Raw genomic sequence first — 12,501 nt, 5'->3', positions numbered from 1 at the left:
CTACTTTTTTCTTTTTTGTTTCTTTTTTTTTTTTTTTTTTGGGGTATGGATGGTTCCCGTGTGTCTCTTATGGTATGCCTAAGTAATCTCCATTCTGGGTCTAAAGATTTTAATTTTTTCACCTTTGACTGTAGGGTTGCTGTGACTAGCTTCCTCTATTTTTAAAAAAAATTCGCCTTTCTGAAGTTTCATACCAGAGAGCTAATTCTTGGTACCGTTCCTTCCCTAAGGATTCTATGGTGGTCACTGTGATGTAGTCACTTACATGGTTCAAATGCTGCCCTTTGCTCCCCACAATCATTTTCAACCTCTTCTCCCAAGTAGAACCCTTTACCTTCTCTCAGCAATAGCCCCAACCCAATCAGCAGAGCCAGGGTAGCTTCTAGAGAACAAATATTGTCATAATGGAAAATAGAGAACAAATTAAAATAAATAACTGGCAAAGATTGATGTTGCAGATTAATGTTCCCTCAGACTTTGACAAGTGTGCCAAAAGAGAGTGTGTGGTAGCTGAGGTTTAAATAGAAACTCGTACATCCTGGGTTCAGCCATGTCCATGTTTGACCTGCTGAGCTAAACTTGCCAAACTCACTCTGCATTCAGCTCTCAGACTTCCCAGAGTTTGTCTCCCTCCTTTCCCTCTTTCGTCTCATTTTCTAGCAGCCTGACCCAATAGGCTCCACCCCATTCATCATCTCCTAGATAATTCCTCTCCACCTTGCTGGGCCAATTTGGGCTATGGTTTAAAACTCCCATCTGACCACCACCACCGAGGGATATTAAACCTCGTCTTCTCTCCTTTTATTTTTTCTTGGGAATTCTCTTTATCTTAACAACTGGGCTTTAGTTTGTCTGGCCAAACTTTCATCCGAGTTCCGGTCCCAGAATATAAACACTTTCATCTGGCATCCTAAAAAAATATAGGAGGCCTACACTACGCGACAAAATTGTTTTATTCTTTATCAGACATAATTTTATGTGGATGATATTAGATTTGTATATGTTTAACTCTAGCATTTGATTCCTACAAGACCTGAAAGGTGAGGTTATTCACCAACTATTTTAGAATACAGTTTAATACCTGTGGATAGAAATCCCATGCTTGAATAATAAGAGTATAGAAGTAGGAATGTACTACCTGGCCAGGATGGTGATGGTGATTGTGAAATGCTCAGGGGCGATTACAAAAACAGAAAACCCAATAATAATAATGGGGGATTTCAACTATCCCAGTATTTACTGGGTACATAGCACATCAGGATGGGATGCAGAGATAAAATTTCTAGGCACCATTAATGACTGCTTCTTTGAGCAGCTAGTCCTGGTTAAACTGAAATTAAAAGGAACAATCACAAGAGTGAAACGCCTGCAAGCTGCATGGAAACTATTTAAAAACACCATAATAGAGGCTCAAACTAAATGTATACCCCAAATTTTAAAAAAATCAGTAAGGGGACAAAAAAAAATGCCACCATAGCTAAACAATAGAGTACAAGAGTCTTTTAGAGGCAGAAGGATGTCCTTTAAAAATTGGAAGTCAAATCTTACTGAGGAAAGTGGAAAAAAGCATACATTCTGTCAAGTCAAGTGTAAAAATATAACTAGGCAGGCCAAAAAAAGAATTTGAAGAGCAACTAGCAAAAGGACATGAAAACTAACAGCAAAAATATTTAAGTGAAGCAGGAAGCCTGCAAAACAATCAGTTAACAACTGGATCATTGAGGTGCTAAAGGAGCACTCAAGGAAGACAAGACCGTTGTAGTGGAGAAGCTAAATGTATTCTTGGCATCAGTCTTCATTGCAGAGGATGTGAGGGAGATTCCCACACCTGAGCCATCCTTTTTAGATGACAAATCTGAGCAACTATCCCAGATTGAAGCGTCAATAGAGGAGGTTTTTGAACAAATTGATAAACAGTAGTAAGTCAGCAGGACCAGATGGTATTCATGCAAGAGTTTTGAAGGAACTCAAATATGAAATTGCAGAACTACTAACTGAGGTATGTAACCTATCATTTAAATCAGCCTCTGTACCAGATGTCTGGAAGATAGCTAATGTAATGCTGAGTTTTTTAAAAAAGACTCCAGAGGCGAACCTGGTAATTACAGGCTAGTAAGTCTAACTTCAATAACAGGAAAATTTTACTATAGTAAAGAACAGAATTATCAGATATACAGGTGAACACAATTTGTTGGGAAGAGTTAACACAGCTTTTGTAAAGAGAAGTCATGCCTCTCCACACCATTAGAATTTCTTCTAAGGTGTCAACAAGCACGTGGACAAGAGTGATCCAGTTGATCTAATATACTTGGACTTTCAGAAAACCTTTTGACAAGGTCTCACACCAAAGGCTTTTAAGCAGAGTAGGCAGTCATGAGGGAAGGTTCTCTTGTGGATCAGTAACTGGTTAAAAGATAGGGGGCGAAGCTACGAATCAGTTTCCACAGCAGAGAGGTCAATAGCAGGGTCCCCCAAGGAACTGTACTGGGACAGTGCTGTTCAGCATGTTCATAAATGATCTGAAAAGGGGGTAAACAATGAGGTGGCAAAATTTTCAGATGAGACAAAATTACTCAAGATAGTTAAGTCCAAAGCAAAGCAATGGCAAAAAGTTACAAAAGGATCATGAGTCATCATGGTTAGTTTTCTGAAAACAATGTGCAGAAGCAGACAAAAAAAACCTAAAAAAACAAAAACTAACAGAAAAGAACATTGGGAACCATTAAGAGAGGGATAGAGAATAAGACAGAAAATACCATCATGCCACTATATAAATCTATGGTGTACCTACATCTTGAATACTGTGAGCAGTTCTAGTTTCCCCATCTCAAAAAATATATATATTAGGATTGGGAAAAGTACAGAGAAAGGCAACAAGAATGATTAGAGCTATGGAACAACTTCCATGTGAGAAGAGATTAAAAAGACGAGGTCTGTTCAGCTTTAGAAAAAGAGGAGACTAAGGGCAGATATGACAGAGGTCTATAAAATCATTAATGGTGTGGAGAAAGTGAATAAGGAAGTGTTATTTGCCCCTTCACGTAATGAAGAATCAGGGGTCACCTAGTGAAATTTATAGATAGCAGATTTAAAACAAACATAAGGAAGTACTTCTTCGCACAATGAATAGTCAGCCTGAGGAACTTGTTGCCAGGGGATGTTGTGAAGGCCAAAAGTATAATCAGATTTAAAAAAGAACTAGATAAATTGATGGAGACTAGGTCTGTCAACTGCTATCAGCCAAGATGGTCAGGGATCCAGCCCCATGCTCTGGGTGACCCTAAACTTCTGATTGCCAGAAGCTGGGACTGGATGATAGGATGGGTTACTCAATAATTGCCCTGTTCTAATCTGGCATGGGCCACTGTTGGAAGACAGGATACTCGGCTAGATGGACCATTGGTCTGACCCTGTATGGCCATTTTTGTATTTTTATGAATTTAAGATTTTCCATACCAAACTTTTAATAATCTTTGAAAAGCATAGCAAAAAGAGGTGTACTTTATTGGGCTGCAGTGAGTGATATCGTATATATGGTACCAATTCTTACCAAGGAAAGCATGTAATTCCCATAACAACTTAGACATTAGCCTTTGATGTTATAGATCTTTTGACGAGACCCTAAAATTAGCAAACCGTAGGTATATATTAATGGACTATGAGGTAAAATAAAAACTAGTCTATTGAAATGTACGCATAAGCATTAATCAGAGATACATTGGCAGATCAATTAACTTTTACAAAAATTGGGAGGGAGGAGAATAAGGGACTAACTTGTAATTGGATGCAAGAAAAAGTTTAAGGGTGTTTTGTATCTGAATGAAGAGATTGTATGGCTGCTGACCCTAGGAGAAATCTATTAAATGCTTCCACATTTTGTTTCATACTTTGTGCAACAACAGCAGAGGAGGCACTTTGGACACAGCCATCTTGGTTCCAAGCCATTTTTCTTACCTTCTCCTAAGAAGTCCCCACTGCATTGTCATGCATCTTGTACTGACTGCTACAGTAAAGATGGCAGGTAATTGTGAGATCCCTTTAGCACTTGGCTCTGGAAAATGAAATGGCTGTTTCTTGGAATGCAAGTTTTATACTTCTTGTGATGATCCAGGCATGCCATCTGTTTCCAAACAAAGTGATAACAGAGGTCATTTCATGATATAAATGGCCTTCATTTTCCCATTTTAAAATATGACAGGAGTTTTAGGATGAAGGTTAATTATATTGGTCATTCCACTAATATCACAGACATGTCAAAAGTATTATCGTCAATTTATGGCCAGTAAGTCCAATCTGTCATGTTAATGCTGCCTATAGTATATTTTCCTGCTCACCTTTGCATGCTTATTAGGTGAAATGTACAAAAGGATTCTAGGAAAGAAAATGTTGCACAGCACCAGCCACTACCATCTCCCTGATATAGCCAGAGATGAAGTAAAAGCCTTACCTCGTTTTGCAGACATCAGTTAATGTAGAAACCCTTTGCTTTACCAGAAGTCCGTTTCCACCCTTTCTCCTTCCCCTCTTTTCCAAAGGGAGATGTGAATTCTTTCAGTTGAGTCTCTAATTTATGAAAGTGGAAATAATGTAATCCCATCTAGGAATGAATGAATCTCCAAAACGTGGGGCTTCAGATGCTTATCTGATCTTGCCAACTCATAGGTCTGAAAATTTAACAAGATTTTGGCACTTTGTTCCAGTCCAGTTTCAACTAAAAGATATCATACCTATTTTTGAGGGTCAAATAAGATCAGAGGTTTGGGAACATGATGCGGGGGGAGAAGAGATTTTACCTTGTCTCCACCAATTAGTCTTCTCATATCCTACTAGTGTATTAGTACAAAGTGTCATTGAATGTGAGTTGAGCTTCTGTTCGGTGCTACCCCTTTGTCACCAAAATATAGTTCACAGGTATAACATTGAGGGAAAAATTCAAGACTAGCCCTTGCCCCTGCAAACACGTTTTAGTCACTAAGCCCTGGTCTACACTGAGGGGAGGAATTGATCTAAGTTACACAACTTCAGCTACATGAATAACGTAGCTGAAGTCGACGTACTTAGATCGACTTACCGTGGTGTCTTCACCACGGTGAGTTTGCTGCCACTCCCCCATCAACTCTGCTTGCGCCTCTCGTGGCGCTGGAGTACAGGAGTCAACGGGAAAGGGCTCAGGGGTTGATTTATCGCGTCTAGACTAGATGCAATAAATCGATCCCCACTGGATCGATCACTGCCCACTGATCCAGCAGGTAGTGTAGACATACCCCGAGGTTGCACAGCATGTAAATCAGCACAGAATTTGGGCCTTAGTATTTAAAATTTACTGAATGTTCTTCAAGAGTATAAATATGAAATGCTAGAAAAAATACATGATTTACCATGGGACACATAGGCCCAGATCTTCAAACATATGTAGGCACCTATCTAAGGTCAGGGAGATAACATTGCAAAAGCAAAATGTAATGGGAACAAATCTGCAGTTTGTGTAAAAGTGTCCCTGCTCATTTCTAGAATAGGACAGTACACTCCCTGCAGATTATGAGGTTGGTGGCTGAGGTAGGTCTTTAGGGCTGAAAGATTAAATAAAATAGTGACATAGGATTTTGTCATCTTGGAAGAAAAGACGCAAACATTAAAAAAAAATCGAAAGCTTTGCAGCTTAAGTTAGTTTTGCTTCATGATGTATTTTAAATATTTTAACCAAGTTATCCCCTGGGTTTTTCTCCTTTAATAACTGTTTTGTTTTGGAAATAATCCTTGTGTTACCCTGGACCCCAAAGGAGTATTTGAATGATTATATGGGTTTGAAACAGTGCATTCTGCTAGCCAAGGAGATGTAATCATGTCTCCCTCTAGTGGCTGGCCCACAAAGAGTGGCAGCCTGCTGCTTACTCATATTCTTCAAATAGTAGGAGCTTGCATTATCTGTACTGAGTTCCTGCGACCTGTCCCCATCAACATCAGTTGTCATATATTCGTCACACTAGGATATTGTTTTCAGTGTCTTATTTATTTTATCATCTAGTGCAAATACTTCTATAATAGAAAATATAAATGAATAATTTTGTATTTAAAGTCAAACATGCTTTTTTTTTCTGGAAAATGAACTTGTATGTGAAAAGGCCACCTATGTATAACTTCTGTATCTAATCTGGGGAGCTGCGGTCACATCCATACACTTTTCAGGCAAAAAAATAGACTAGGTTTCAGTTTGGTTTGGGGAATATTTGAAGAATCAAGAGTAACCTGAGGAGAACTAGTTCATTTCAATAACTCTCCTTTTCAATATATCGACTCCAAATATTTTTTCTGGTGCTTACAGCTCATATAGTGGGATTGGGGGAAACCTGTAAATTGTATAAAATAGGCTTGACCATAAATAACTTAAAGATTTCAGGATCATTCCATAATCTGTATTTTCAATCATCATCAGCAGCAGGCAGTAATCCTAGAGGAAAAAAATCCACAAATAGACAAACCAATTTTCCTTTAAGAGCAAAGCTAATTCTTTTCAATCCACTTTTTTATTGCACTGTTTTCCCTCTATCTGTTTAGCTAGCATAAGGATAAATTTCCAAAGCTACCCAGTTGGAAAATAAATGGGTTCACTGTTTGTCTAGCATTCCAATCTTTACAAATGTAAATCAGTCCAACTGCTACTCATTTAAACCGCCAACTTCACAAAACATTAAAGGGCTGCTTTCAATACACAATTTAATCTGCAACAATTCACCAAGATTTCTGCTTGAACATCATTAGAAATTGACTATCTGATAAAGAGAGACCACTAGCAAAGGTCATGAGGGTCACCTTCTGTAATTATACGAAGTTTTACTGGGTCAACTACAGCAGACACCACTATTTGAAGGTTAAATTTTTACAATTAAATACATATACAGCTATTCCCATAGCTACTCTGCTGTTAAATGTACCGTAAACAACACAAGCATTCATTTCTGACCCTAATTGTGTCCAAGATGTCCCCATTTGGAAATTATACAGGAAAGAACATTATAATCTGTTACACATGAAACAATACTTTATATAGTAAGATGCATAATTAGCTGATGGAAACTGGTTTCATTTATCCACATCAATCCAAAGGGGTTTATTTGGGTTACTCTCTTTAGTTTAATTGGAATGCTGCAAGCAAGGGCTCCCAATATGTGTTATAGCTGGAGAGTTTGCCATAAACAAAGGAATATAATCCTGTTGCAAAATCAGTCATTAATGAAACTTTTTTCTGTATACTAGGCCCCTCCTCGTTGTTCACTAGATGTGTTAAAAAGCACGTCTTTGTTTTTAAAATGATGTATATAAGTAGCCTGATAATCATGCACACATTGCTTAGATTGAAATTATTACTTAAGTTTGAAACTAGATAGTTGAGGTAAATGTGCTTTCCACTCCTCTGAGACAATAAAATACAATTATACAATATTGTTTTCTTGGCAACCAAGTTCTGAGACATTTACTAGAAAACTGGGATATGTAGACTGCTGTATCACAAAGTGGGAAGAAATTACAGCTATTTAGTAACTAAATTTACAGTTGATTCCTACAGGTAAACCAGTGTGTGTGTCTACATATGCTTACATGTGTTTGTGCGTATACACACAAACATATATAGATGTAATTCTATATACACACACATTAAAACGTTTTGATTCAAAGGACATTTGAATTTAGTGGCTGTTGGCACTGAAATATAATATCATGATAATTTACCATTTGTATAATACATAACTGTGTGTTAAGCATCCAACAGCATATGATGATATCCTTTTTCTGATTTGTGTAAAGAATTAGATTAACTTTGCATTCAGCCCGTGGTCTTGGATATTATCCTGTTTTGTCTGTGCAGGTATGACCTGATCTAAGGATCTTGTAGACTTCAGTGGACTTTCAGTCAAGCCCTTGGTTGAGGGACCAAAAAGCACTCTGATGCACCAAATTTTGTTGAAAGCAAGGAATATATTTAGATACCAGCACAAATCCAAAGCTGGGCTTTCATGCACTGTTTTGCACAATGTTGCATCAGACACAAGATATGTATGCTGCATCGTCTGTACAACAAAATTATGAACACTTATGGTACAACTTTTTAGATTTAAGATCATATTGTTCCCTTGTAAAGCTACCTTTTCTTTTCTTTGTTGTTGTATTTTCAGATTTTGTGTTGGAGACAAATTTTTCCTAAAGAACAACATGATTCTGTGCCAGACAGACTATGAGGAGGGTTTAATGAAAGAAGGTTACGCACCCCAGGTTCGCTGATCTGCCACCACGTCGTTAAGAATATAAAGCACTATGTTCTTTTATCTTTTTTGCTCAACATGTATATAAGAAATGACACAGGATCCTACTGAATAGCGTAGATATAGAGAGACAGGATGGTCACGTGGAATAAAAGGCGGACTGCATATGTATGTAGTGAAAATTGCTCCAGTTCAGAGTTGAATGTTTATTAAAAAAGGTAACTGTACATACTGCTGGATTTTTATTTTATTTTATTTTTGGGAGCTTGCTATTGTTTTTTTTCCTTTTTGTGTCATTTGGCATGAGATGTTTATTTTGGACTATTGTATATAATGTATTGTAATATTTGAAGCACAAATGTAATACAGTTTTATTGTGTTACCATTTGTGTTCCTGTTTGCTTCTTTGTATTGTTGCATTTAGTACAATCACTGTCTAAACTTATTGTATATTTATGCTTTCTGTATCTACCAGCTATTTTAAATTAGCTGTATCTTTCTAGTAAAAAGAATTAAAGAGCAAATCCCAACCATTATGCTACAGTTAAGAGCTTAAAATACTATTTACATTACAGCTATTTAAAAAAATAATAATTCTGGCAGCAACCACTGCAAACAATGCTATGGTTAAGGGTCTATCAGCACTTGTGTTATAAGCCTCTATTTTTCAGGGGTTAAACCTCAGCTGTTTAATTGTATAGATCTCCTCCAAGAGCACTTTTATTTTATTACAATTTTTTTGAAAAACAACTCTGGCTGGTTTGGGATGTATTATAGAAGGCGCAAAAGTGAATGATTTTGGGTGCTGCTTTTGTGCTGCTAGATGTTCAAAATAAGTTGGTTTTATTTTTAAATTAGCTGGAAATTAGGCCCTAATGCAAACCAGTGCCTTTGGGTATCTTGTAACATATATATATTCTGAAGTTGTTTAATTTGAAAAAGTGACTTCTGCTCTTGTGCAGAGATCTTTTGTAAGATCTAATTTCTTAGGCTTTGAGGTTTGTTTTTTTGAGGGGTTATTTTGTGGTGGTTTGTTTTTTTGCATCAAGACTTAACCCTAACTTTACAACTTAACAGTTGTGTGGCTGTGTCCTAAGTGACGTGTTCTAAAATGATACGGTTAGAAGGCATCAAGAACAGCTTCAGTTATAGGGTGTGTGTAAGTTAGAGAAAAGGCCCTTTTAGCTGACAGTAGGAAAGTGACTTATTGCTGACAACTACCCTCGGTGGCTATTGAAGAAGCTGAGGTAAATGGGACAATACTTTTAAATATCATTACAGAAAACAAGAGATACCACATTCCTCCGTGTACAAATCGTACTGTTTGCGATGGTGTAAAAAAAATTCTGTCCTGCCTATGCTGGCAATTAAATAATCTTCAACACCTGGTAAGAGTGGTGGGGCCCCTTTCCTGGCAATCACTGTCAGGAACAGGTCCATCTCCTAGCGTAGATGGAGCTACATTTTAAAGCCGTGAGAATGCTCCCTCAGCAGCAGGCCCCTAAGTATTCATATTCCTGGCAGAGTTTAATGACCAGTTAGGCTGAGGTGAGAACTATGAAGGGATAACATGTAACACATGGGCTAAATGCACAGTCAGTCCTTTCCTCTTTGGCACTATTAAAGCTCACCAGGAAAATAGCCTGTGTTTAAATGACTGACTGTCTCATATGAGGCCATGAAATTTGGGTTTTCTTTCCGCTAAGAATCTTATACACAAAGTACATCAAAGATCTTTGTGTTCCCTCTGTTGGTTTGATTTATAGTTGCAATGCTGTCCTGAGCAACTCCTATTATCTCTTTCTGTAGTCACCATGGTGGAGGGGAGGAGATTCCTTAGTATCTATTGTGTGAGTTCTGAATAGACTGCACAATGGATTGATTTGGAGATGGGTTTTTAATCCTGATATCTGAATTTCCAAATTTGTCCATCTAAGAGAGATTTAGCATTATAATATTGTGGCTTTTTGGTATGGATATGAACCCAGATTAAAACTAAGGGCTAGTCACAAAGCTTAACTTTCACTGTCTAGAACGTGGAGGAAAGGAATGGTCACTAATATCATAGTTCATTCTAGTCAGAGAAAACAGTCCCGTTCAAAGGGTCTCAAAATTTTCAGAGTACAGACCACATCTTAATTGAGAGATTGTGGTGTGGACCGTATCTTCTCCCATTTGTGATCCCATGAACCTCTTCCACTCCCATTCACAGTTACATAATACCTCTGTAGTGACTACAGCACTTGTTTACATGGAAGGGTCATATTAGGAAGGTATTTACATATTTGCTTCAGTGGTAATAAGTGTTTTTGCCTTTTTAGAAAAACAAATTACAGTCTCCTGTTGTTCCTCATTCCACCTCCCCACTCCAACCTGTTTTGTTACTTTCAGCTAGAAGCAAGAATGACTTGCTAGCTCTTCACAGACCACAATTTGGGAATCTCCAATCTAAGACTCATGGCAAGGGATGGGAATTAAGAAACTGGGTTCTGTCCTTGACTTGCTGTGCCCATAGGCAAGTCACTTAACTTATCTGTGCCTCAGTTGTCCCATCTGTAAAATGGGGATAATATTTACACTGCTTTTGTAAAGCGTTTTTGGCTCTTCAGATTCCAAGAGGAATATGTGCAAAGTATTATTAAGAGCATTAGTTTATACTGGGAAAAGTTAGCGGAGCATTTTTTGAAATGCCAAGTAGGTGGTCACTTTTGTAAATTAAAATCAGTCATAGACATGAGGGAGAAACAAATTGAAAACAGTTAATAATCTAGTGAAGACTTTTGGCATATGGATTGAAAGCAGATAAATGGCATTAGTGTAGTAAACTTAATAGCAAGCTCTTGTTAATACAAAGTACCACTGTTCAGTTCTGTACAGGATTAGTGAAGAGAATGGATTGTGGAGTATGGGTGGGAGAAAAGTGGCTCTCGTGTGGGCTTGTCTGAGATATATGTATCAGGCACATACATATAGAAAATAAGTGTCTGGAGGATATTACATATATATATATAGCCCTTGATTTGGGGACAGGGTCAAGAGAAGAAATAATTTGAACTACGTGAAAGTGTGCAACATCCTATCTTACATAATTTTAAAAAATGGAAATCTAAAATATTTAACTGAACCATTACCAGAGTACAAAAGTCAATGTTAAAGAGGAGTGATCTTTCTCTGAGCAGCTTTACTGAGCAGTTTAGCTGAAGCCTAAGCCTACCCTAATTTTCTTTTTAATCATCCACCTCTGTTTTGGCCTCTTCGTTGCTGCTTGTGATTAAATTCTCTGTTTGCATATGAAGAAACGTTCTGTGGTTCAGCTTGTGCTTGTTTGTCAGCCAAGACTGCTTCCACTAGCATCTTCTGCCTGGCTGTATTCTCTCTTCATGAATCTCTAAATCGAGGTAAACTGATGTTTTAAACAAATTATATATCTATCTAGTTCTTGCACTGCTGTTTTCTAACCCACCTGGTGACGTAAAAACAATCAAACCATATTGTTTCAATTGTAGAAAGACCCTCTACCAACTGCTACCTTAACATGCTGTGTCTCTGCTGCTGCTGACAAATCAAGACCACTTTGGCTCTGCAAAAGCAGTGACTGAGGTTGAAAGTTGATCAGTGTTTTTTTGTAATTACACTTTCATCTTGCTTAATAAATTTTCTGGTTTATTTCACACACACCTTTCCCTCCCCTCCACAGTGCTCAAATTTGTGCACACCAAAAAAGTGGTATGGGGGAACCTACTACCATTCCCTCAAATGTACTTAATTGCCAACATGAAATGACTAAAAGAAAACAGAAAGACAAGGTGCATGAGGTAATATCTTTTAGTGAGCCAGCTTCGTTGGTGAGAGAGACAAGCTTTCGAGCTTACACAGAGCTCGTCTCTCTCATCAAGAGAAGTTGGTCCACTAAAAGATATTATCTCACCCGCCTTGTCTCTCTCATATCCTGGGACCAACACAGCTACAACAAAATTGCCCATATTAAATAAAATAGAAAGAAAAGTGGGCAGTGAGGAGGAAGATTGTGAAAAACAAGAGGGATCGGAAAGGTTTAGCCTGTACAGACAAAGTACTTAAAGGCTTTTTTGCAACATAATATGCAGCAGCTTCTTATAATTTTCTCAGCGGTCGGTAGTTTACAGTCATCTGTACCTAGAACAAATCTTGTCAAAAAATGAAGGTCTGTAGTGATTGCTGGGTATAATTTTATACATTTAACTGATTCTTCTGAAAGCTTCAA

The 12,501-nt window shown here is 37.7% G+C and overlaps 1 protein-coding gene across 15 annotated transcripts in view; it reads left to right on the top strand.

The window, feature by feature from the left end:
• The window catches only part of LMO3 (LIM domain only 3), a 187,626-nt gene extending 178,522 nt beyond the window's left edge, over positions 1–9,104 (top strand). For 8 of the 15 annotated variants that reach the window (XM_045027425.1, XM_045027606.1, XM_045026696.1 and 5 more), the window contains one exon: positions 8,172–9,102. In XM_045027425.1, coding sequence (XP_044883360.1) covers positions 8,172–8,277 — 106 coding nt within the window. In that variant the 3' untranslated portion in view covers positions 8,278–9,102. Of the gene's footprint in view, positions 1–8,171 lie in introns of all 15 variants that reach the window. The other 7 variants (XM_045027183.1, XM_045027267.1, XM_045027109.1 and 4 more) reach the window with 5 other exon arrangements.
• Positions 9,105–12,501: the final 3,397 nt, after the last annotated feature.

The sequence above is a fragment of the Mauremys mutica genome, chromosome 1 (genome assembly GCF_020497125.1).
Source record: "Mauremys mutica isolate MM-2020 ecotype Southern chromosome 1, ASM2049712v1, whole genome shotgun sequence".
Lineage (NCBI taxonomy): Eukaryota > Metazoa > Chordata > Testudines > Geoemydidae > Mauremys > Mauremys mutica.
Note: the sequence above shows the minus strand (reverse complement) of the source record. Positions and strands in the feature narration are given on the sequence as shown.